The 25,381-nt window shown below is 46.6% G+C and overlaps 2 protein-coding genes across 3 annotated transcripts; both read right to left on the bottom strand.

Moving 5' to 3' along the window:
- Positions 1 to 397: 397 nt before the first annotated feature.
- On the bottom strand, positions 398 to 9,082 carry LOC115616059 (bromodomain-containing protein 8-like). The gene is made up of 7 exons (XM_030504874.1): positions 9,050 to 9,082; positions 4,822 to 5,103; positions 4,235 to 4,435; positions 2,919 to 3,064; positions 2,057 to 2,143; positions 1,561 to 1,629; positions 398 to 632 (listed from the first exon to the last, which is right to left on the bottom strand). The coding sequence occupies exons 1-7, from the start codon at positions 9,080 to 9,082 to the stop codon at positions 398 to 400; spliced, it is 1,053 nt and encodes a 350-aa protein (XP_030360734.1).
- A 228-nt stretch (positions 9,083 to 9,310) lies between these two features.
- On the bottom strand, positions 9,311 to 25,336 carry BRD8 (bromodomain containing 8). 2 transcript variants are annotated; one of them, XR_003994206.1, is made up of 22 exons: positions 25,284 to 25,336; positions 24,956 to 25,052; positions 24,020 to 24,089; positions 22,936 to 22,985; positions 21,725 to 21,847; positions 21,503 to 21,583; positions 20,972 to 21,036; positions 20,332 to 20,468; positions 18,300 to 18,444; positions 16,933 to 17,142; positions 16,263 to 16,543; positions 15,299 to 15,754; positions 14,846 to 14,939; positions 14,589 to 14,635; positions 14,017 to 14,231; positions 13,644 to 13,736; positions 13,387 to 13,455; positions 12,492 to 12,669; positions 11,754 to 11,858; positions 10,870 to 10,914; positions 10,093 to 10,274; positions 9,311 to 9,728 (listed from the first exon to the last, which is right to left on the bottom strand). XR_003994206.1 is itself a non-coding variant. In XM_030504903.1 (21 exons), the coding sequence occupies exons 1-21, from the start codon at positions 25,300 to 25,302 to the stop codon at positions 9,669 to 9,671; spliced, it is 2,811 nt and encodes a 936-aa protein (XP_030360763.1). In that variant the 5' UTR covers positions 25,303 to 25,336; the 3' UTR covers positions 9,311 to 9,668. The 2 variants fall into 2 exon arrangements, 1 of the variants encoding a protein (XP_030360763.1); XM_030504903.1 differs by lacking the exons at positions 10,093 to 10,274; positions 10,870 to 10,914 and adding an exon at positions 19,688 to 19,903.
- Between the last annotated feature and the right edge of the window lie 45 nt (positions 25,337 to 25,381).

A 25,381-nucleotide genomic window follows, 5' to 3' on the forward strand; every position in this document is an offset into this window, starting at 1 on the left:
CCAGCCTCAGCCCAGCCTCAAACACTCAGGGAAGGCAGCGGAGCGGAGCCGTCCCGCAGCGCCCTGGGTGTGCGCCGCACAGGGCTGCGCCCGGCCCCATCCCAGCTTGTCACAAAAGAGGATTTTATCCCTTCCCTTTCTTTTCATCCCAGGGAATCTATTTCCCACTGCAGGGCTATGCTGCTGCTTTTCCCAGGGGAGAAAGGAGGCCCCTTCCATGCCCCTCCTAGAATCCACTTTGTTCCTTATGCCATCAACCTGGCAGCCACCCCTGCGGGATAATCAGTCTTGCTGAAGGCTGTGGTCGCAGTGTCAGCACAGCCCCTGAGCCCCAGCAGACCTCCTGAGCCATGGGGACAACACTGCTCCGACAGAAACAGGGCTCGGACGTGGCTTGTTACCTTCTCCCCCACCCCAGCCTGTCCTTTGAGCACAGGAGCGCTTCACCCAGCATCTGCAGCTGCTCCAAGACCTCTCGCTGCATCTCCATGGCCATGTGGTGCACGTGGTGGTTGAAGCTGTTGTACATCACCGCATTCTGGAACATGAGCATCAGGTCACGCTGGAACTGGACCATGGACTGAATATGTCCCTTTGACAGTTTTCTCTTTATGCTGGTTAAATCCATGGGCCTACAAAAGACAGAAGGAGAATTTAATTGCAGTCCAGGGCCAGGCGTTCTTAAGGCTCTGCATGAATGTGCTTATCCTCATTTCAGCATGGCCATGAAAACACAGTTATTTTCTATCAATTTTATTGCTCAGGACAAAGAGGGGGAAGTAAGAAATGCTTTTCAGACAAAAGTAACTTTAGCCAATGTGACACTTGCTATCCAGTCAACCTAGCAGGTCATTAGCAGTCACCTTTAAAAAACCCCTGATGCTGAGCTCCAGAGAAGGCAAGCAGAGCAATTCTAATTAGTCTTCATGAAGTCCAGGTTTTAGTGGAGAAACGAAAGTTACTAAAATAGGTACCTATTAAAACCCCTTAAAATTGAATGGTGCCGCTAGCAAAAATAGCAGTGCTGGTAAGGGGAACATGATGGAGAATAAATATTACTTCCCTTATTCTGACAGATTGAGAAAATGAATGGCTGCAGAGAGGGCAACTGTGACCAAAATAGAATATAATTGAGCTCTGAAAAATGCCCTTAATCTCTCTGGAAATATTCTTGTGATCCAATTCTCCACTCACAGTAAAACACCTGGGGAGCAAGCTGTGGATGAGGAGAGAGTATTGACTGACGCATATGCTTCCAACATGGGGAGAAGAGGCTGCTGAGCTGCAGAAGCTGAATTCTCTGCTCAGGCAGGGCTCACAGTGCCTGGAGTAAGTCAGCCATGCAGTGCCAGCAAAGGGCAGGCACAGTTCCTCTCAGCTCCAGTCAGTGCAAGCTTCCAGGTTCTAATCACCCGGAAGGGAGTTTTAACAAAAGAAATCAGTGGGAGATGCTGGTGACAGCCAAAGGAGGAAGGAAACCATCCCATTGGCCCTTTGGGAACCAGAGAAGACCGAAAAAGCAGAGAAATCAACTAGTGAGCACTTCCTCCACAAACTCACCTCTTTACCACATCCCTGTAGCCAGGAGCTTGCTTCTCTGACACTGCCTTCAGGAACGGGCTGCTGTACCTACAGGGACGAGCACAAAGAATGATCTCTGTCTGCTTCTCCACCAAAGACAGCATTGCCACACGGGCCAGTGCTTGCTTTTCCCTGCTTGCCATGAGGGCCACAGCTGGTTAGCCACAGCCAGCTGGCAGGATGCAGCGAGGCAGGAGGCTGAGCCCCTTGCTGAAGCTGGATGTGCCAGCTGTGTAGGAAGCAACATTTGGGCTCTGCCACTTGAAGCAGAGGAAATAAGTATGCAGTGTTTTCTCCAGCTCTGCTGCACACAGCTGTTCTTGCTGCGAGGACAGCCAGAAGCAAAGCCATGGAGAGACAAGGCAGCCTGTGGTGGCTCCTGTGGAGGGGAGGACAAGGCCTGGTGACACAGGAGCTGGAGCTCAGGGCAATGTGTTCAGGAACCATGTCAATCCAATCCTTTGCCCTCACATACCTGTGACTGGCTATCATCTTCCAGATGGACAGGAGAGTTCTTTTGAAGAGCAGATGCTGCAGGGGGTTCTCCCAGCTCAGCTGCATCCTGTGGAGGGAATACATTGCCAGATCATCACTGGAGACAAAGTAGGAGGTGGCAATTTGTTAGCACCCACCACATCCAGCTGGATGAAGTGCAGAGATCCTTTGCTGTAGCTGTGCAAAGCCTCTCAGGGTGAGATGGTGTAAGCCATTTGAGATGGTGGATAACCATTTAGTTGTGCATTCTGCATCTGAATGCGCAACTAAACGTCCCGAATTCAGGAAAATGCAGGGCAATAGATACAAACCAGAGATGAGCTGAGCAGCTTTATATGGCAGGATCAAACTGGACAGAAAAACTCACACTACTCTGAAGTTTAGTACTTTACTGAAGTGTTTTTTATTCAGTTTCTCATCCCCCAAAAACATGGTCTTCCTTTGAAAGGCAGCTCAGGTGATCACACACGTGCCAGAGCCTGCATATGACTGACACGCCTGCACCTGCCTAAAGGGCTCTTTTCGTGCCTCTCTTAGGAGCTGGATTGGACATTGCTTGACAAAGCATGATGCTCAGCTCACACAAGGCTCAGCTCCCTTGAGGAATTTTCCATGTATTTTCCTTTTAATCTCTTACTTAATCTTCTCACTTCATCTTAGGACCAATGCCCCAAAATGCTGGCAGATCCACAGCGACAGCACAAGTTACTTCCTTCCCTCCTGTTCTCCTTGGCTCTCTCACCTTCCTGGATGTGACCTGTGTCATACACTTGTTCTCATGTGAGACAAGGGAAACAACTCTGTTCTGCTGCACCTGCAAGAGAGCAGAACAAACTACTTACAGCTGTGTGTCAGCAGGGCTAGTGGAGTCCAGCACAGGGGCTGCAGAGGTGTTATCACTATCATCTTGATCCTGGGCCTGATCACTCATCTCCTGTGGACGTGGCTCACCCAAAACTTGTTCTCCAGAGGTCTCTTGAGTCTTGTCCTGAAGAGCACAGAGGAAAAAGAAGATACATCTAAAATGGCAGCCCATCGCCTGAATCCTTTATCTAGAAGCCAACTTGCTGCACATCCCTTTACTGCATACAGTCTCAGCTGGGAGCCAGCTTGCTCTCTTATACTGGAGGGTGATGTTTGACCTTATTCACTGTGCTGTCCAGCACTCCAGTAACAGCCGGGTCTCACCTCTTGGATCATAACCACCTCTGGCTAACACAAACACTGCGGGGCTGACTGGTGCCCAGTGTTGTGTCTGTCTGCTTTTCTGGGAAGAGTCATGGATGTAGAGACGGCAATCAGGAGCTGAGGTAAGACTGCCTCGGGCTTGTTAAAGCTCAAGACACAGGTAACAGGAAATCCTACAGTGCAACAGGGTTGTTTCCTTACAAACTCCCACATGAATATGACAGAACAGACTCAGCCAGGAAGCAAAGTGGTGGTGGTGTAGTGATTTGCCAATAAAATTTAGAGTGCATGGAGATAGGCTTTTTGGAGTCCTGAAGTGGGATTATGTGCAGGGGCACGTGAGAATCCTCAACAGATCTGAAGCAGGGAGGAGACCCCTCAGGAACAAAGTGAACACTGCTGTGTTTGGCTTTCAACACTGGGAAACCTGTGAGGGAACTGCTGGGAACAACAGCAACACCTTGCAGGCTGGTGGGAGCCCACAGTCCCCTAGACACAGGACTGATGCAAACCCAGGCTAGACAGTGCCTGCTTCCAAGACATGACGGTCTCCAGGGGCAGATGGTTATTGCTATCACAGCCACGTGGGTCTGAAACTAGCCAAGCTGTGTGCTGCATAACACAGCAATTAGAACAAGGCAAGTATTCCAGCCTTGCCTCAAACCTGAGAGCAGACTGCCAGCTCTCATGAGTCACCTTTACACTGCCAAGGAGCAATTCCTCCAACTCACATCTGAGGGTTTGATCTGCAACAAGCTTCCTGTTCATAAAGATACATATCCATACATAAAAAACACATCCTTCCCCTCATATATTTCTTTTGCATTCCCCTCCCTGCTGACTCCTCCTGTGTGTCCCTGTCTCCTCACTTGGAACCTGGGACTTCCCCGTCTTCTACAGCTGATTTCCTTTACTGTCTCTTGACTCCCATCCAGGCCCAGAGGCTCTCTTAGGATCACCTCACCCCTACCTCTCTTCCTGGTAAGCATTTCTCATCTTCTGCCAGGATGTGTAGTTGACTTTCCTCTGCTCCTGAGACTGTTGTTCCTGTGGTCTTTTCCTGGCAACTCACATCTTCCCCATCACACTGCTTCCCAGAGCCACAGTGATCCCACTGAGCCCGTGATGATTCTGCACTGCTAATGCGGAGAGGTGCCATCATCTGGGTTACCTGCAACAGGGAGATTTACTGCTTCAAATTCTGAAGGCAAAAGAAAGAAGAAATAAACAGCACAGATGCTATTTTTGCTTTCACTCACGAACACCTTTCCATTTTTAGGAATCCTTGCAAATCTTCTGATGAAGCCCTGTGTTGTTATTGCAGTGTCAGTTCAGTGACATCTCTGTGCTTTAGGGTGAGCTGTTTCAGCAAAGCAGCCGTTTGTGGTGCCAGCTCTAAATGGGAGGAAGGGCTAAGGCTTGGGGTAGGGAGCAAGTGAACTTGGGGCATCTGCTCCTCCCCCAGACTGTTCCTTTGTGTAGGGATGGTGGAGGCCCTGATAACCCTCATCTTTCAGGAAGATGCCACCCACTTTCTTGTCATCCAAACAACCCTACCTCTGAGAAGAACTGGAGAAGGCCATCTTCACGTGGCCTCTCTGCCTTTTGGTAGTCTTCACTATCATCCTCCCAGAGAGGCTCACTGAACTCCAGCTCATGGTCTGCCTCTTGGCTGCTCTCCTCTAGCTTCCCCATGGCCACCTCTTCAGTATTCCGCCAGCTCCCCATGTCCAGATCCAAGCTTGAATCCCAGCTACGAAGAGACTGGAAGTCACTGTTCTTCTCTGACTCGCTGTGAGACTCTGTCTCAGACTCCCACCACAGCCAGGTATGTCCCACCTGCAAACAAACATAAAGAGACAGCAATGTCTTTGTACCCTGATCCAGAACTGCAAAGCCCAGCTCACATCCTGACATACTTGGAGAGCCAAAGCATGGGAAGAACTCTGTGTGGTGAGAAGCCTGCAACTGAGCCCACATCACAGCACATGCTGTAGCTCTGCAACACAAACTACCACTTCAGAGCAATTGAATTTCAGGTTTTCTGGTGCCTGTGCTGTGCTCTTCCCCTGCACAGGGGTCTGTGAGTTACTGGGCTCGGGCGATGCGTGTTTAAGATGCCAAAGGCATTCAGTAGAAAGCTGAAACCATGTTATGCTGGGGCTCCTGAGAGCCAACTGAGACAGTTGTGAAGAACTAGATGCTCCAAGGACAAATCAATGAAGTTCCCTTTGCTGCCTATTTACATTTATACTTTTTATATAAAAACTTTTTATACTGGAAACAACTTATTACAAACCCTACAGGCATTTTTTTTTTGACAGTGACAAATGTGATTTGGCTGGATGGTGGCATCTTGTGTACCCAGCAAGAATTATAACCACACACTGACACACACTGATGGGACAGTTCTACACAGCTCAGAAAATAAAAGCTAGCATTCTTTTAAGAAGGAAGAAACCATTCATCTCTGTTCACTAGTCCATGCATAAGTGTCTTCTGCTGCCTAAGTCCACTATAAGTTCTCTAAGTCATGGGATTGCTTTCAGGCTCACAGTAACAACAGTAAAGGCTGCGAGAAAAATCTGCATCTTGCCACTGACCCTAGCTGCTGGATGCTGTACCTATGGAGAATTCTATGCATTAATTAGCAGTGTCTTTACAGTTTTAATTATGTACAACCTAATTTTCCCAGAGTTTTGAACAAGCACATTTCTCACCAGTATCAGGGCTGCTAGCACAGCTACAGATACAGCTTATGGGGCATAACCAGGAGAAACAAAGAATCCCCTGGGTTTGGGATGAGAAAACATGTTTGCTTACTTTCTGAACTAGGAGCCAGGATCTAAAAGGCTGTTCTGAAACCTCTTTCAAAGTGAACTTCAGCGGAAGCAGATGAAATGTGATGAGGTAAGAGATAACATTACCTGCTCTCAGCTTCCAGCTGAAGGAGTTGTGCAAACTGTGATTTCATCTGAAGAGTAACCCCATGCCTAAAGCGCTTTCCTGCACCAGCAGCAGAGCTGGCTGCACACGCAGAACCAGCCACCACAGCTCAGCTAAGAACCGAAAAGCCTTAGCCCAGGGTAATCCAATCACTTGTCATCATCTTTCTGTATTCCAGTTGAGAGGGATAAGGATTTTCAAATCACGAAGCCCAGGGAACTTGGGCATAAGCATCGATTAAAAAGCTCTTTGGCCTTATGTTCAGTTTTACTAAATCCTGGGAGACTCAAGATGCCAGAGAGCAGAGCAGCAGTATCAGTGCAAGACAAGTGGGATGAGCAAAATAATTACAGACGGCTTAGTTCCACACTAATTCTGTACCAAAAAAAAAAAAAAGGACAAAATGATACAGACTTCAGCTCTTAATTAAGAACTGGCTGACAGCTCTTAATTATGTTGGCTACATAAGTCACCAGCAAGGAATCATTATCCAATTGGAAAGTTTTAGTTTGCTTTGCAGAGATCAGGCACTGCGCAGCCCTTGCCGATATGAGAAGCTGTTTGAAATAAAGATGATGGCCTTTAAAGGGAATGTACATGTCAAAACAAGAAAAATGATAAAAGCTTGAACCCTGGTACATGAAACGCAGAATCCACAATAAAGTAGGAAAAAAAAAGGGAGAGAGAAAAAAAAAAGAAAGAAAAAAAGAACAATTTGCTAAAGACATAAAAGCAAATAACAACAACAAACCCCATCAAAAACATCAGAAGCAGAGAGCTGCCAGATGATCAGTGGGGATGACGCATGATCAGTGCCAAACATCGCAGTGGAAAATAGGGCCAGTTGGAAAAACCAAATTAATCATCGTTATCAGCACTTGCCACAGAGGAGATCACAGGAGACTTTCATTTGGGATGGGTCTGGGAGACTGTTTCTAATTCAAATGTCAACAGGGGAGATTTTAGAACAATTTGAGGGAGGGAATAAACCTTCAAACCCCTTAGGATTCACTTATGGACCCTAAAAAAGCTTAAATATAATGTGACTACGCCTATACTGTGTAACCTGCCATTTAAGTTAGCCCCAACACAGGAAAAAAAGAAAGGGGCACTTGTATCTGTCTGTAACAGGATGGCTGTTGGGAGATGCAGCACAGTAAGCCTCAGCTCTGCACTAGACAGATTAGAATGAAGTATTAGGAAGAACAGAATTAGTAGCCAGGGTACGAGATGATGAACTGGGAAAGAAGCAGTGAGGCTCTGTAGAGAAAATAATCTCTTAGATTTTAAAGATCTTAAATGGTATTAAAGACTATTAAAATGTTATAGGCCAAGAGAAAAGGTTCTTTGAGAGAAAAATACCTGGTTAAGAGAAGAAACCAACGGTAGGAATGAACGTTTTCCATAATGAAAGCAAGTTAGTAGTGGGCATGCTAAAGGTCCTCCCAGTTTTTCAACACGGACAAAGACAGGGCAGAGGTGTTACAGAGAGAGAACCAGACTCTTCTCAGTGGCCAACAGTGAAAGGAGAGGGGGCAGCGATGACAAGCTGCAGCAAAGGGAATTCAGACTGGATGAATGTTTACTCTGTGAGGATGGGTAAGCACTGAAACCAGTTGTCTGTAGGCGTTAGGGAATCTCCATTCTTGGAGATTTTCAGAACTTGACTAGACAAGGCTCTGAGCAACCCAATCTCGCTTTGAAGCTGGCCCAGCTTTGAGCAGCAGGTTGCACTACATGAATGTGCAGAGGTCATAGAATCATACTAACGGAGAATAGTATCTTAGAGTCTAAGTATCAGAGAATGGTTTGGATTGAAAGGGAACCTTCAAAGGTCATTTAGTCCAACCCCCCAGCAATGAGCAGGAACATCTTTAACTAGATCTGGTTGCTCAGAGCCCCATCCAGCCTGACCTTGAACGGTTCCAGGGATGGGGCATCTACCACCTCTGGGGAACCTGTGCCAGTGTCTCACCACCCTCACCATAAGAATTGCCTTCCTATATCTAATCTGAATCTACCCTCTTTCAGTTTAAAATCACTACCCCTTGTCCTATTGCAACAGGCCCTGCTAAGTAGTTTGTCCACAAATTATTTTCCATAAAACACATGAAAGCCAAAAGAACCCTGTAAACTTTTGTGCTATGATATTAGCAACCTGTAATATCCGGAAACTGATGACATAAAAATTCATATCAGAAATTTGTCCCAGTTTTAGTAGTGAAGGACAATTAACCAGTAAGCAAGCCAAAGGATTCCACATTTCTAGCATCAGTAGAGCAGCTCTTGGTGGCAATACCCCTCAGCTGTACATGGACTCAACACAGCAAGCACAACCAACTTCAACATAAAACCTGTGAAAATCAAGAGCTCTTACAAGGCAAGGCAACAACCCCTCTGGTCTTAATTGCAGTGACTCAGGTTCCTGCAACCTGTGTCAAAAAGCTGCACCCTGTACATTCTGCACAGCATAGACCAGCTGCAGCAAGCATCAGGAAGGATAATGTTGGGGTTTTTCCTCCCCCTGGAAGTTCACGTGGGCAGAAAATACACAAGTTTCATCTCACAGGTTATATGAGCAGAAAATAAGACTTGAGAATTGTCACGGAGAACTTAAACCTCAGTTAAGCATCCATGTTGCTGAAGAAAATAACTGTAAATTCCAGTAGAGAGAAGCAGTTCATGAGCTCAGATGTGAAACCAGGTACTGGCCTGCCTACAGCTGCTGGAATCAAAGATGTTCACTCTTTACAAATCTCTGGGAGAATGTAAGGCACATGTCAATACACTGGTCTCTTAAAAGAAAGCTCTGACAAGACTGCAGGATTTAACTTCTCACGGTTAGATCCCGTTTCACCACACAGTGCCACATTCTCACATATTCAAGCATGGAATCTTCCCCTCCATCCAAGCACGACGCAACATACCCATGATTGATGGATTGTCTCTAATGTCAAAGCTCTGCCATGCTTGTGTGCTACACGGATAACTGGAAGAGAGTTATATTCGTAGATACTCAAGAGAGGTATGCACGCTTGTACAAAACCAGGGTTCCTCACTGCAGAGAGCTGCGATGCTCAGTACATTGCACACTGTACGCTGGATTTGTTCCCAGACTTTAATATACATACACATTTACACATCACTAGTAAAAATCTGTACACTTCACATTACAGTACATACAAGCCACCAGTTGCTAGCTAACACCAGAACACTGATGAAGCCCAAGACGACTGCCTTAAAACAGGCAGGGGGGCTAGTCTTCCCCTCCAGGGAAGTTTCTTTGGGTTACACATTCTGACGAGACACTGCTTTCCAGAGGGGCAAGCGAAGAAGGTGGGTCAGGTCCCAGAAATGGACCTGCAACTTTTCTTCCTCCTCCAACAGCTGTTAACAGCACCTTGCTTGCACTCCAGCTCTGGGTGCCAGATGCTGGGGTTTTCTGTCTGCCTGCAGCATCATTTCTTCATCTTCATGTCTGCCTCGATGGCACAGCGACGCCCTCTGGTGCCTCCGTCCTAGTGACAAGGCAAACAACAAGTTATGCAACCTGAAACACAAAACACTTCCTCCAGCACTCGGGGAGGTAAAGAACTGTACATCTGATAACAAGTTTCCATACCTTCCAAACAGGAAAGCTTCCAAAGGGAAGCTGTCCTAAGACGGCCTGCCTGCAGACCTACCTAAAGTTCACCCTGGGCGTAGCACAGGTGCTGGGATGTGCAGCATCTCTGTGCACTGTGGGCAGTCAGGGCAGAGAGAGGCAACAAGGCTCTCACCCAGACAGATGCTTTTGGAGCCTGTACAGTGCAGGCTTTCTCCTAAGCAGCAGATTCGAGCTTGGCTCTTAAGGTGGGAAGAGGAAACTGCTGACTAACCTACCTTATTAGCTGCTGATCCCTATGGGAAGTGCTCCTCCAGTTGAGTGACCCTGGCTCCCTAGTTTCTCCCTAGTTTCTCCGCACAGCTCCTTTCCATGAGCAGGAGGCGAGCTGAGAGCTTCCTTTGATCCGCTGCCCTCTCTCTCTGGCTGACATGCTGACTCTCCTGGAGTACTCCTCTGTCTTTAGACATATGCGAGAGAAAAAAACAACTCTCCATCTTCCTCCCCTTTCTCCTCCCCACAACTCAGAGACTTGGAGTTTCTTGGAGGGAATATTTTTCCAAACACTTTCAGATCACCACAGGCACAGAGCAAGGTATTTCTGCAGAGTATCTCATTTGCTTTCTGGACCATGATTGATAAAGGAGTACACAGCTGACTCCTTACTTTTCCCAAGACCTTTTGTACTGTCTCGAACGTGCAGAAGGGGCAGCTGTATATGCATGAGAGATGTAGTAACTACAGCACTGCACCACTTGGTCTGTCTTCCCGCTTACGTGGAAAGAAAGCAGGAGAGAAGTTGTGGAAGAAAGCAAAGGCAGATGACAAAACAAGAACACTTGGAACCAGAAGACTGAAGCCCCTCCCACTCACCCACGCTGAGAATAAGGGACCGAGATGTTTCTTCTCTAATGATCCCAGTTGTATAGCCCCTAAGTTAAACACACACCGCTGCAATGCTAAGGATGCTATGACAGTGCAGTGATCACCCAGACAAAGAGCAGAGCACACTGCCAGCAGTACTGCAGTACCTGCTGGAGCCTTTCAATACTTACAAAGAGAGAGAGAAGGAAGGCAGGAGAGCCCATTGGGACACTGTCCTGTTAAAAGGCCAAACAGAAGGACTTATCAGATATCAGATATGGAAATGCACACACCACAGAAGCACCGAGCCCACACAATAGCATAGAGAAATATGTGCCCCACTCCCCTTCCCGCATGGCATCAGTTTTATGCAGCAGGAACATAAAAATGCACAAAAGAGGGATACTGCGAAGAGTAAGAATGCTAGGAAAGGGATATTCCCTCATCCATGGAGAGGCCTAGTCTACCAATTTCTGCACTGTGCAGTTGCCACTAGAACTAAGCAGGCAGTCCTTGCTGTCACAATGCTGTGTGCACTAGCTGACAGCACTTGAGATCACTTAATCAAGCTTGGATGTGTCTTTACAGAAGAAAAAACCCAAACCTAGACTGATATTAGTATAGATCAGTGTGGAAGTCAAAGGTTCTCTGGTGCACTTTACAAAGCAAACCAGACTGGAGTGATTCCCTGGTTCTAAAATTCTGACTGTGAAGTGAAGGACAGGGCAGAGGCTACACCTCCAATTCTCTGCACCTTCACCTTCCTGCCATATTATGCCTCTTCCAATACTCTGTTTATTTCCCTACAGTTTTCATCACCTGTTTTTAAAAACAGGGAATGGTACTACTAGGATTACAGAAAAAACTTGTGAGATTTGGCTCTGGGATGATGTGCGGTTCCAGGGCTGAAATCTCATAAATGGACACACTTAAAGAAAAACTTGTTTGCATGAAGATGCTGCAGCCACTGCAACCTCAAAAAACATTCTGCCCCTTTGGCATGGAAACTTCATGCAGTATTTTGGGGTTCTTCAAAAGATCTCAAGTGCCTTTCCATAAGGTGCAGCATCCTCACCTTCTCTGAAGCATCCTGCTTGCGAGTGGAGTCGCGCCCACGTAGGCTCTTTGCACTGATCCCTGACTCTGATGTTTGCATGATCAGTTGTGTGGCCAGAAATTGCTGCAAGAAAACCACACTCTGTTAAAATTCTCAGGCAAAACAAGCTCACTTAGTGCGTGCCAGTTAACTATCACAAACCACAGGCTGGGAATGACTGGGTTAGATGCAGTTTCAGTTCCTTGTCTGCTACTCAGAATAAGCTCCTCCAATTGCCTCAGAAGCCACAAGTCCTGAGGAACTATAAAACCCCAGTTCAAACTCTGTCAGTGCTGCCAGTTGGGACACTCTATTTCACAAGCAATTTTAAATGGCATATATTCACAGGACACAGTTTCATGTACGCTTTGTACCAGCGTAAACCAGCAGAGCCACCAGAAGCAATCGCGTCCCCTGTCATTCACTGTTCTCATTGCTTGTTTCTGTTCCTGAACCACACCCTGGTTCTTGCTGGCCTAAGCATTTCCCTGAAGGAAATTAGATTTGAAATTGGTCTGGGCTGAACCTAAAAGAAATTTTGCTGTGTTACCTCTAACTTACCCACAATCTAGTTCACCAAACACCTGAGCTAGCACAAGAGAGATGCAGGGAAAGACGGGACTACTTCATTCAAAGATACTGAGCAAAACTGATGTTACATCCAGAAGTCTTTCCCATACTTATGGGCTAAGACAGATGCTCTGTCCTGCACTTTACCTGGATCTGCTCCAGGACATCTCGCTGCATCTCCACAGCCATGTGGTACACATCATGGTCAGAGCTGTTGTACATAACTGCATTTTGAAACATCAGCATAATATCACGCTGGAACTCAGCTGTGGTTCGTATCAGCCCATTCTCAATGTTCTTTTTGATGGTAGATAAATCCATTGGCCTGTGAAAGAAATGCAGTCAAAAATAGCAACAGAAATATTTAACTCTTTACCCACTCTCTTGTAGACAGTAACATGTCTACTTAGACCACCTATTTTATTTAGCCAAACAGGTTTTCCCACACACAGGCTGTGTTCCTGAGTTCCAAGGGCCTTGTCAGAAGACACGAACTGTCCAGCAGTTATCATGAATGGTAAAAACAGCATAACAGATGCCTCAGAGAGGCATTTGCCTTCTCCAGGCATCACTGACGGAGACATTAAGGAGCTAGAGCTGCAGCCACTGAACTGTTTAGGAGAGATTTTGGGGGATAGCAGGAGATTCTAGTAATTCTTCCAGAAAAGTCCACTATCTGGGACAGTAAAAAATGCTGATTAAAGAAGATAGCTCTTTGGAATTCCAAAGATTAAATCGTACCCTTGGGCAGAAACTGGAAGAAGCAGATCAGTCACATACCACCTCACAGATAAACAAAATGTTCTATGTAAGTCAGTGTACTTCATTCAAAGACAGGGCTGTGTAAAGACATGTGTCTGTTACTAAAGACAACTCTTTTCTTGGGGAAGCCTGCTTCTGACTGAATCATGCCAGAAACAAATAACCTTCCAAGTCTTGCAGTCTGCATGGCAGCTAAAAACTACATTGTTCCTGCCAGAAATCCTTACACAAATGTACAAATATACAGAGTTCTAATGATGGGAGGACTGGTGAGACTCACCTCTGCACAATACTGTGGTAGCCTGGTGCTATATCGTCAGTTACAGGCTGTAGGAAGACATTGGCATACCTGCAGAAAGAAGGAGTTCCCTTAGTATCCTCCTTGCTGGTAAATATTTGTTTTATGCTCTCATGTTTATTTGTGTGCTACCAGTAACTGATTCATCATATCCCGGTGAGCCTCCAAGAAGGGACAGTGGAGACTTGCCCAGGATTAGTCACTTCTTTCTGCTGGTTGATCACAGACATCAAACCCACCTGTGATTAGCTGCTGCTCTCCAAACTAGCATGATAGCTTTCTTCCATATCTTCTGGGCCTGTATTGCTTCCTGGTCTTCACTACACACTGAGCTGGGAAGAAAAGAATTGAACTTCCTTCAGGAGTCTGCATACTACCTCAGAGCAAACAACTTAGGGTTTGTTTTGCCTTTGACATGCCTACACTAATCCATTGGACCTGGTGCTATAGTGCTGCCCACACACTTGCAAGCAAGGAGAGCCAGACAAATCATCAACAAATTCCCCCTCTGGACCTGCCCAGCCAGCAAAACAGAAACAGGAATTCTATGTTCCCCCCACAAAACAGTGTGGAATTTGCACCCGTGTGCCTGAGAGCTTCACTGATACTCACAACTGCGAGGAGGCTGGGCTGCTGGGGATGGAGTCAGCTAGCGTGTGAGACTGTAAAGGTGCATTATGGACACTGAAGCCATCATCGCTCTCGCTCACGGGGGGTTCGTTATCCATCTCTGACAGATATCCCTCACCCTGATCTTCTTCTTTGGGTTCCTCCAAACTGGCAGCCTCACTGGCACCATCCTCATCATCCTCTTCACCCTGCCCATCCTGAAACACAGAGTTCATGAGTCTGCACAGCCAGCTACAGCAGCAACTCAGAGCCTCCAAAGCAACTATGGTACAGCAAGCAAAGTGATTTTCTTGCTATGCTGCTGACAGCTGTACAGGCACCTTCCCAAAATCCCAGTCAGTCTACTCTGCCCTGACTCCCCCCACAGACACAGAAACACACAGAGCACCACAGTGCCTGAAGCAAGCTCCCCTTTAGCTCCAACTGCAAACTGCCCACTTCTCAGTGCAGAAAGCGGAACGCAAGCTTTGCTTTTCAGCAGATGGGAGCCAGGAAGCAGCAGTAGTGAGATGTTACTAACACACTCAAGATGACTACAACCAATTGAGAATTACCTTCATCTGACTCCTAAACAGGGCTTGGGCCTCCTCCTTCATTGACTCTGTGAAAGAAAGAAAAGCAGAAAGGTTGATTCTCCAAAGCAGTCTTTCCCACAAAAGCTCCTGCACCAATGCCTACTGTCCTGCAGTAATTAACACTGTTCCTACATGTATCTTTTCTCCCTCCTCCCCAAAAAACCTGAACCAGATCACTGACAACTATCCAGCTAATAATGTTGCATGTAAAAGATTTCCTAGCTGAATTAAGTTACCTGACAGCTCAAATTTGTGCTGAACATCAGCCTGTGAGGAGTCTTCACTCACATTTGGGACTTGTGGAGGGGATGAATCATCATCAGGTGGGGTCTGGAGGGAAGAGAAATGCACAAATCTAGATGTTTGTGTCAGCTTACTTCAGTGAAGGTGTGGGCACATCTCACTCACTCTAACCTAACTCAAGGCAAAATGAAGTTCACTGAGCACCTTCCCAACAGCAATTCTGTACATGGGCGGGGGGAGATACACAAAGATACTGCCTAAAGCAGAGAGCTTCTCTGCAGATCGAACAGATCAGCAGCATGACTCCCACGAAAACAGTCAGTCACATTCATTGAAGGGATACCTTCAACCCAACAGTCATCCTTCCTCTAAACTTCTCTCCTACCTGCCACAACTTCTCCTTTCTTTCCCCACACCAGTTCCAGACAGCCTCTCTGCCCACATACCTCTGCCTTCACTGTATTGTGCACCATGTCTTCTCCCTTGGTCGATTCTATCTCAATTTCAGAAGTCTCTCCTGCTGTTACAGCTGCTCTTTGATCTTCTTCTATCTCTTGACTTCGAAGCTCTGGTGTTTCCGTCACTCTTGCAGCTGCTGCTATGGTTTCCTCAGGGCCCAGTTGATTCTGCTCCTGCTCTGCAGGTTCTGTCTTTATTTCTGATCCCAGCTCGCCAATGCCCATTATGTCTCGAATTCCCTTTGCCTCTGGCTCCTCACACTCCAGTCTCTCCTGCTTCACAGTCACAGACACCTGGGGTATCTGGGCCTGTTTCTCGTGCTCCTGATGAATTGAGTGTTCCCATGGGCCAGGCAGGGTCTGAGGGTCATCCGTATCTTCACAGAAAGATGACAGAGCAGCTTCTACAACTGCTGCATCCAGGACTTCAGGGTGGTCGTCTACCTTTATTGGCAAAACACAGAGCAGTGCAGGCCAAGGTCAGAGAAAGGGATTAAAAAAGAAAAAAAGGTTTATGTTATTTGGTAGAGACAATTGTGGAAAACCTGGTGTACTGGGTTTACAAAGTTGCCTTTCACAGCCAGACCCTTATCACTCCCTGTGGAGTCCCCTGTGGAGCTTCAGTTTCAGAAATACCACGCGCCTGGAGAGTATGCTGCAAGCAGTGCTCATTTGTCTGCCAGTCGTGACCCAAACCCTACCCAACATGAGAAAGAAAGAGATTTCTTTCTGCACTCTGAAGAGGAGCACCAGGCTAAATGTAGCGGACTAGCAGCAGTGGTGTCACAGAGCCATTTCCTACTGACCTGGACAATGATGGTGAGAACGTGCATTTAGGAATAGTTATTCTCTTGCTGGTTTAAACTAATTAAATTGGTGAAAAGTAATCACTTGAGATTAACCTAACTGGATGTGGAACAAAAGGCACTGTCATTCTGCTTTGCCTGTTTACCTTGTCCTCAATGATGGCTATAATATTTCCAACGGTATCGAAGTCCAGCTCTTCCCCCGTATAGGACACTGCAATATCCATTTTCTCTGCTAAATCTAGGTCTTCTTTCCCATCCATGCAGTGATCTTTGGAAGACCCTGCAGTACCGCCAGCCCCAGAACCCAGGCACTCTTTCTTGATGGAATCAATGATCATGGATATTTCACTGCTGTCCATGGACACTGTCACGGTGTGGGAATCAGACACTGCCTCCATGGAAACACAGGCTTCTGGTTGGCTCACTGCACAAGGGTGAGAGTGTCAATCAGAGACCAATCTGGAGAAGTCAAGCCCACATAAACAAATACTGCAGTGGATAAGACCAACCACAAGCACCCCAGGTCCACCCACAACAGCATGGCTTAGAAAAATAAAAGACAGAGGTTGCTTTCCCACAGTAGAGACAAAGTGAGATTCCAGCCCTTGAACCACAATCCAGCAACACACCATTAACACTCTCCCCTTCTCCCCCCCAGCAAATCCTGTTTAAAACCATCTGTTTACTCCAGCTGAAAGGATGGTGAGTCCGAGGTGATAAAAGGCCAGCTGAGATCTTGCTGGGTGCTGATCCCAAGGGAAGTTCTGCTTCCCAGCAGTGCAGGATCTATGAATGCGTAGTTCAGGAACGCACCTGTGGCTACGCTTTCTGGAGCTGCAGCTGGTGGCACAACGGATGGTGCTGACAGCGTGGGCATCATGACAATTGTAGCCTGGGACACAGGCTCTACTGGGGGTGGCAGGAGCTTAGCTGCAGGTTCGCTGGCAACAGCGGAGAAGGAAGCAAGAGGTGAGGTGAACTGTGCAGGACCAGCTTCTAAAAGCCGGGAAAGCGTAGGAGCACCTAACAGAGAGTAGAAGGGAAAAAGGACATGAGCAAGAAGCAGCCACCACTCAAGTCCACAAAGACACCACTGGGCTCTTCACTGTCTGGTGGCTTCTTCTGGGAAAAAACACTGAGAGGTACCTATAAATGGTTCCAAAAACTATATGGAGAACCTGCACCCCAAAATACACAACTCGTGTGTGTGCAGTCTGAGACAACCATGCAGACTATGGGACACTGCGTTCAATATAAGGGCTGCAGAGGCTAAGCCACACATGCAGAGAGATGCCCTTCCAAAGGCTCATCCCAATACAATCATAGGAAATCTGAAAAACAGTGCTGAGCGAGCCACACAAGGTGAGCCAAGACAAACAGTCATCACAGGAGCTGGAAGGGAGCAGAGGGGATCTCTCTGCAGGTCTTTCCTGGAGAATTCCTCTTTTATCAAAGGTTGCCACTCATCTTAGCTGTAACTTTCAGTCTGAATTTACCAAACTGTCTCGACCAAATTAACCAGTCTTGAAGAACAGACATGGATAAGAAAAGTGAGATTATTCATATGGAATTATATATGAATGAACGGCAGAAATGCTCAGCTGCAGACAATGTGATTAAACCACTGTTTAACATGAGCTGAGAAGAATCTTCACCTTAGGCAGGTTGTTCTGAAAAGGCTCAATGCAAAGACTCTTGCACTGTCCCTCTCACCCTGCTCTCTGTGGAACTTACTTCAGAGTCCACTGCAGTCTAATCCTCAACAGGCCTCTAAGCTAAAGCAGAGCTAAGACACGAGTTCTCCAGGTTCACAGGGAGCTGCAGGTGGACACGTTTTTTTTTCCCAACTCCCTGTCAACTAACCCTTTCTTTCTACACTGAAATGCCTGGTATTAGCCAGTGGCAAAGCCAGAAAACTAGACTTCATGGACTAGGCTCAACTCAAGTCTAATTGCTTCAGTGATTTTAGATCAAGGCACTCTTTCTTCTGTAAGCATCAGGGTGTTCTTAAAAAAAAGTAGGGGTGAGAGGGATGGGAGTACAGAAATAGGAATACAACTCATAAAGAAGCCCCCAAACCAGCCAGGCTAGATGCCCTTCATCTCTCTCCAAAGAGAACTCATAGAACAGTCTGAAGGAACATCTGAAGGGAGAACTGTACAGGGAGAGTCCCGAGTTACCTGAAGCAGCAGGAGATGCAGGGACAGCACCAGGTGCCGACTGCATTTCCCCACTGTGCAGCACTGGGAGGACACTTCCTACCTCCAGCAGGACTCCTGAGCTGTTCATGTGACCAGAAGCCACTGCCATTTCATTTTCACCAACCTGCCAAAGGAGGACAGAACTGAAAATCCTGGAGATCACCATCACATCAGTGATTCTCTGCCATATATGCACCTCCATAAATATGTCCATCATTTGCTGTCTCAGCATTTCTCCTGCACTTTTTGTCCAGCTTAGTCCCTGCCTGAGGCCCCCATGCAAGTGCTCAACATCAAAGTCTGAAACTAGTTGTTGTTCTTCAGCTACAATACAGCTGCAGTGCCACCCTCCTTTGAAGTTAGACCAGATACGTCATTCGCTCTACCTTAGTTCCTCTTGTGAGGTTCAAACACCTCACAATCCTTTACAGATACCAGTCTCTCTGGTATCTGAGAGATGGCATTGAATTATCCCTTATTTTGAGTTGAGGGAAATTGAAGCACCAAAGTGGAAAGTAAGTCTATCAATGTCACAGAGTAAACCTATGATGGACCTTGCAGCAGATGCAAACCATCTGCTTCAAAGAAAACAGATGGTTTACAAAGAAAACCCAGTCTTTCACAGCCCTTCCTTGCTGTACCCTATGTTACATTGCACCATGCATACATAGAACCCATGAACGTTTACCCAAGCTAACAAATAGAAAATACCCCAAATCTGACTATTAAAAAACGAAAGTCAACAGCAATACACCTTTTCCATCACACAAGCACTAACAGGGAATCCGTGCCACGGGCAGGCTGATGTTATTTTCAGACTGGGCTCTGAACAGTGTCAGCAATGGTCACCCTCCTAAGATTTCCAGAGTCACTAACACCAGAAGTGGGTTGTCATCACAGTGATTTTACTAACTGTCTACAATTAGGAAAAAACTGAAGCACTTCAATGTTGGTCATAAACTCCACTAAAGGACTCCCTACTCCTATGCTAAGATCCATTACAAATATTGAAACTCAACTTTTGGCCAAGATGTAAAAGAAGAACTGTGAGCCCAAAGTAGAAATCATCAAGAACACCTCCATGGAGGCTGACTGGGATGATGCTGACTAACATGCTCCCTCCCCTGGGGAGAACGATTTCCTCTAGCAAAGCCTGCAACTCCAACTCCTTACAACTGAGGGAGACAGCCAGTCCCATGTGCTGAATGACCCCCGCAGTCCTGCACCATAGTAATGCCAGGAAAGGGTCCCACCTCTGTGGCTCACAGGGATAATTCTCTCTCTCACCTATCACTTCTGTTGGGACTCTCACAAAAACCTGTATGCTTTAAAAAAGCCTTTGCATATATGAGCAGAGAGCTCCATACCAGCCTGGGGCTTGTGGGCAGGAGACTGCCCTTCTTCAGCAGCTCTGAGAGCAGAGGGGAAGGAGGCGGAGTTGCTTTTTGTCCTAGCATCTTTTTCTGGGGTGAATCATCAGTGACTGGGGTCATGGGGGCATCCAGGGGAGCAGAGCCTGGAGGGGTGTCAGGGATTCCAATGAAGGAGGCAACTGGGGTGCTGGGCAATGTCCCTGGAGTGACCTGAGAAAGAGAAAAACCACACTGTTCAAAGCCACACTCCACCACACGGACTAGCCCCACTTGCTCCTTCCCCCAAGAGCATTGATCCAGCACACCACAGACACCTACTCCATTCACTCACTGCACCTACTCCAGGCATATGCTTTCACCCTTTCCCTGCTCTGCAGTGCCACTTCCCAGGCACACACAGAAGACTGCCTGGCCAACCCACTGATGCCCTTACACAGCCTTTGATCCAGGCTCCTGATCATCACAGACATGGAAGAGGACACGTAGCAGCACTGTACATCAACCACACTACAGCACTACCACAGCGAAAAGTCTGCAAAGCAAGGCAAGGGCTCCTCCACAGACTCCTTCTCCATGATGGATGAATAGCCCTATGTCCCAAGCTGGTCTTTCTCTCTTACTATGAGAAGGATCCTTACCCCTGGACTGGCCTCATCCACAGCAGGCTGAGACAGATCTCCCAGAGCATAGTCTCCCCCTGGGGAGGTTGAGCCTGCAGGGGAGCGAACCATCACACCCGTCAACCGTCGTGGTGGATTCTTAATGGCCTGACGAGCTGCAAGAGAACAGAAAAGAACAGTGAGATTCCATGACTCTGACCTGGACAGTCCCTAAGAGTTATCTCTGACTTTATCCTAAAGAACCCCAGGAAGACAATTTATATGGTGGGAATTTCCTGCACCACACCACTGACAGGTCAGTTCACTGAATTGCCCCACGAGTTATAAATTAATTAAACATTTAGAACAAATCTCTCTTCCTTTTCTATTCAGAAAATAGTAAAACTATAGGGAAAACTAAATGGGTACAAAGCCTGACATTCAGAGAGCTCCTTGTTAATCCTGCTTTCTCTTAGGTATACCTTTTCTACAGAACTTGTTCCTTTCTCAGATGTCTCTGCATTTTGCCCTGTTACAAATGTGGTCCTGGAAAGAGAATACAACCTTTCTCTCCAACTCCAGGGTCAAGGAATTCCTCCCAACAAGTCTTAACATGACTTAAGTATTTCCCAAATGCTCTTACAAATATATGCTTCTCTCTCTGAGGAAAAGTGCTTACCCTGATAAGCAGCATCTGTAGCCTTCCTCTTGACTTCTGCTTCCTCCTCCTCCAGTTTCTTCTTTCTGCATACAGAACCAAAGCCTACTGTCACAGAGTGTCCCACTTCCCCTTAGTTCCTTCTCCACAATCAGCTTACTGACCTCCACCCCATTATCTCCAGACAACAATGAACTGCCTCTGCAGACTCAGGCTCAACTCCTTGGAGGAGGAAAGCAGTCCGAGGCCAGTCAGAGAATGACACACTTGGCAGGAAATTTCACTGCCAGATGATTATCAAAACGGAGGAGGCAAGCACGATGTTGCAAGCCACCAGCAAGCTCTGTACTGATACATTTCAAACCATGTTCCACGCAAGCTGGTGCCTTCCAAGCTAAGCTAAGTCCACCCTCAGAGGCCAAATCATCTGCCCAGCTGCCCCATTTCTCTTAACCCAAAGCATACGGAGCAAGAGATGGCTAACAAACAGAGTGTGTCAGAGAATTACAAACTGAGGAGAAAGCATAATATGGAAATAATTAAATAACTCACATCATAATCTCATTGCATAGCTCCTCCAGTCTGTTATCCATGTGTCCGGCCTGGATCAGCTCTGCATCCCTCTTGAGTTGCCTGTAATCAGGAAATCTTACTTACTTATCACTGAACAATACATCCGAAGCAGCATTTTCATCCCAAGCACCATGCCACTTAGGCAACTTTTCCAAAACAGGGCTCTCAGGTACCCCACAGTTTAACACCTCTGCCACATACCTGTACTTCTCCTGTGTTTCTTTAATGATTTTCTTCAACTCCTCAACCCGTTCTGCAGTCAGTTTCCGCACAATAACATCTTCCACAGTCTCCACAACTTCTCCCTTCTCACCACGTTTTCTCCTAGAGTAAGAGAAAACCAAAACCAGTTCAGACATGAAACACAGAAAACCTTCTCCTTTCATAAATGCCTGCTGCCTGTCATTCCTGACACACGCACACAAAAAAATCCACCTCTTCCAATTTCCCTTAAATGATGTCGGACAGCACAATGTTCAAACAACCTCTTCTGAAACTCCCCCACCCTAATTCTTAAATGTGTCCAGTGTTAAAGATTCCAGGAAAAGATCAAAGATGCAAAACTACTGCAAATTTTCAACATGTGAAAAATCAATTCCATTTCACAGAAGATTCTTTCTACCCATGAAGAAACACCTGTTTTTTTTCCCTCCATAACTCAGCCCTTTTATCTTTGCAATTCTATTGCTAAAGATCATTCAGCACTATCACAAACAAACACTACTTTTAAACATCCTGCCTTTGAATTAACTTGATGTGAAGTCCCAAAACAAAATGCCTAGACTTTGGAGTGAGAAACATCTGAGACCACAAAGCTGTAGTGACAGCATTGGTAAGAAAACTATAAGAAACCACTGCAAAATAGAGACATATACAAAACATTTCCTCTTCCCACTCCTGCTGTCTTTTCTAACCCCTATTCTAAGTGATAATTTTATGTGCAAAGCTTCTGATCAGCAAGACTAACACGTAGTGTTTTATTCCAGCTAAATAAATGTTTCTTTTTTTCTGCATAAATCCCCAAGTGCACACTGTAATTTACAAACAGAGCTGTGGCAGAGAGGCCCCAATTATCCTGCCATGTATTGGAATGACAGTAGAGGCATATGGAAGACACTAACAAGTACACAGTGACCAGTTTTAGAACCACATAGTACTGAAATACTTCAGTCTTATGAAGAAAAAAAGGAGACAAGACAAAGAGATACGGGAAGTGTGTTCTGAGGAATACTTCGGGCAGATCTTCCCCATCTGCCATACCCAGAATCCCACCCATGCCAACTATCACAACTGAATCTCCTCATCGCTTTACACTCCTTTTGGGAGGAGCACTATTAAGTGCTTTGCTATAAGAACTGACAAGTCTACCCCAGATTGCTGCAGACTGCACTCGTGCCAGACTCTGTACTCACTTGGGGGTCTCCGTAGTCTCCAAGAGCTCTGAATACTGAGATGCACAGTGCTAAGAGGAAACAAAGAGAGTCAGAGGACACTGCAGAGTCAGCTTCAGCAAACACCTAACAACTAAGGGAACTTATTCTATCTTCTTCAGCTGTCTAACACTTTATGAAAGCATCTGACAGTCTTCTCCAGAGTTCTCCCCCTAGCTATAATTTAGCGCAGCTCAAAGTGAGGGAGCGTATTCACCCTCTTACTCCCAGCACTGCCCAGGCTGATCTTCAAAACGAAGCTAAAGAACAGATGCTCCCAGCTAACAGTTTAGAAATCAAAGCAAGCATGACTAAGGAAGCTGTACCTGTAATGGTTCTGTCTGTGAATGTGAAACAAAATGTTTTAAAATGTTTTAATGGAGAAGACAACATTCTATGAAGGCCAGCTTCACAGCTTAACAGGAACAGTTAGCAACCTAAACTGCCCAACTTCTCCTCCCTTTGTTCTTTTAATCTCTTTCTGTCCCTTATACAACAGAAATCCCAGATGCTTGCCCAAACAACAGGACACAGCAAAATACATGGGCATCCACAAACTCCTGGGGCAAGGAATTCCACAGCTTAATTACATGCCTGGTGAAGAACAACCTCTTGAGGTTTGCTTCAAACCTGCCTAATGTTAGTCTCCTGATACTCTAAATCTTGTACTAGACAAAGCACTGAACAATTAAACTTTATTAATTCTTACTGATCCTCAACATGCCACTTCTGACTGTGCAGGCATCTGTTGTATTCCTGTTACCTCTCTTTATGTTAAGGATTCTACCTTACTTAGCCATCCCTTACAAGGAAGCTGTTTCATGTCTTTGATCATTCTTGTCTTTTCCTTAACTTTATCCAATTGTACTGTAAGCTCAGACTGCATTTCAGAAACAGGAAAAAGTATTTAATATGATGCAAGTAAAATTTTTTTTGTTGTTTTTGGGTTTTTTTAAAACAATTTTGCTATATTTTTTTTAAACAAGAAATGCATTCTTTTAGGCAGCTGTATTAAATATCCCATGCAGAATTCATCTTTTCCAAGATCCAAATGTCAGGAGCTTACCTTTTGGGAAAACCAGTCAGGTGGGCGTCCTGGCTCTGCAAAAGGTTTGATAGCTCTGCTGACTGAGACCCTACAGGAGGGAAATGGTAAGTCACTGTCAACTTACTTTCTTCCCCAACAACATGCAGAGAAAAGACACTGACCTGTCTTGACGTTCATCACTGAATAGCCATTAGTATTTATTTATTCATCACTGAACAGCCATATTATTTATGAATACAATAAACTTGCCAAGGAGTTGTTATGTTTGGAAATTATTCAAGTACAGCCCTTGGACTCAAAAATATTTGCTTGCTCCGAATAAACAACAGTTTCACTCCCTTAGTTTGAAAAGCAAGTTTCTAGCTTCTGATGACACGACTGTGTTTCCACAAAAACCTTACTCTGGTGAGAGAAAAAGGCAGCAAACCAGAGCTACATGTTCAAATACTGCGCACAAGAATCTGTTATAAAATATGCTTCTTGACCACAACTCACCTCTTCCAATCTACGAACACAAAATGGCTTGTGTTGGAAGGGACCTTAAAGCTCATCCAGTTCCAACCCCCTGCCACAGGCAGGGACACCTTCCACTAGAGCAGGTTGCTTCAAGCCCCTGTGTCCAACCTGGCCTTGAACACTGCCAGGGATGGGGCAGCCACAGCTTCTCTGGGAACCCTGTGCCAGCGCTCACTCTTTGCTCTGCTGAACACGCTTTTGTTTTTACACAGTGGTTATAAAAGAAGCCAAAAGACTGTCCAGGTATAGCCCTGACACCTCCATCTTTAATACCCCCACCTTTGTTTTGAACAGAAAGCACGGCGTTAACAACTAAGCAGTTGTACAAGGAATCAGCACAGTGCAAGGCCATGCTCCAGTACAATACACAGTGCCAGGAATGCCGTGCCCATGCATACACGGCGGCACAGCGGGACACCGTCCTCGCCAGTCGCTTACCAGTTCTGGTCTCCGCTCCGCATGACGGACGAGGCCAGGCAGAGCTTCTCGCGGATGGACCAGGGCTCGGTGGGGCCAGCGCTCAGCAGCTTGTGCTCTGCCGAGAAGGGAAGCACTTAGCGGCCCCGCCGACTCCCGGCCCGCCTCTCCGGGCCACAGCCCCGCCCCTCCCGGGCCCGTTGTCTCCGCCCCCTCGCACCACCGTTAGCACCGCTCCTCCCGCTCGGTTCCCCTCGGGTCGTTCCCCTGCCCCGTTCTCGCCCCGTTCCCGCCGTCGCCGTTCCCCCGCCACCCTCCCGCCGCCTCCCCCGGCAGGCCCCGCACTTACTCCCCGTTCCTGCCGCCATCTTGCCCGCCCAGCCCGAGGTGAGGCAGGGCGGAGCCGCGCGCAAAGACCGACGGGAGGCGCGCAGGCGGAGGAGTGTC

Source organism: Strigops habroptila, chromosome 12 (assembly GCF_004027225.2).
Source record: "Strigops habroptila isolate Jane chromosome 12, bStrHab1.2.pri, whole genome shotgun sequence".
NCBI classification, from domain to species: domain Eukaryota; kingdom Metazoa; phylum Chordata; class Aves; order Psittaciformes; family Psittacidae; genus Strigops; species Strigops habroptila.

Bases quoted from the DNA above. Each gene is read 5' to 3' on its own strand.
- LOC115616059 (XM_030504874.1), bottom strand. From the start codon at position 9,082: ATGTGGCACTGTGTGGTGAAACGGGATCTAACC. The intron at 5,104-9,049 runs GTGAGAAGTTAA...GTTTGTTTGCAG, and splicing joins TGGTGAAACGGGATCTAACC to GTGGGACATACCTGGCTGTG. The intron at 633-1,560 runs GTGAGTTTGTGG...TGTCTTTTGTAG, and splicing joins TACAGGGATGTGGTAAAGAG to GCCCATGGATTTAACCAGCA.
- BRD8 (XM_030504903.1), bottom strand. The intron at 13,456-13,643 runs GTGGGTTTGATG...TTCTTTCTGCAG, and splicing joins AGAGCAGCAGCTAATCACAG to GTATGCCAATGTCTTCCTAC. The intron at 12,670-13,386 runs GTGAGTCTCACC...TTTCTTTCACAG, and splicing joins TACCACAGTATTGTGCAGAG to GCCAATGGATTTATCTACCA.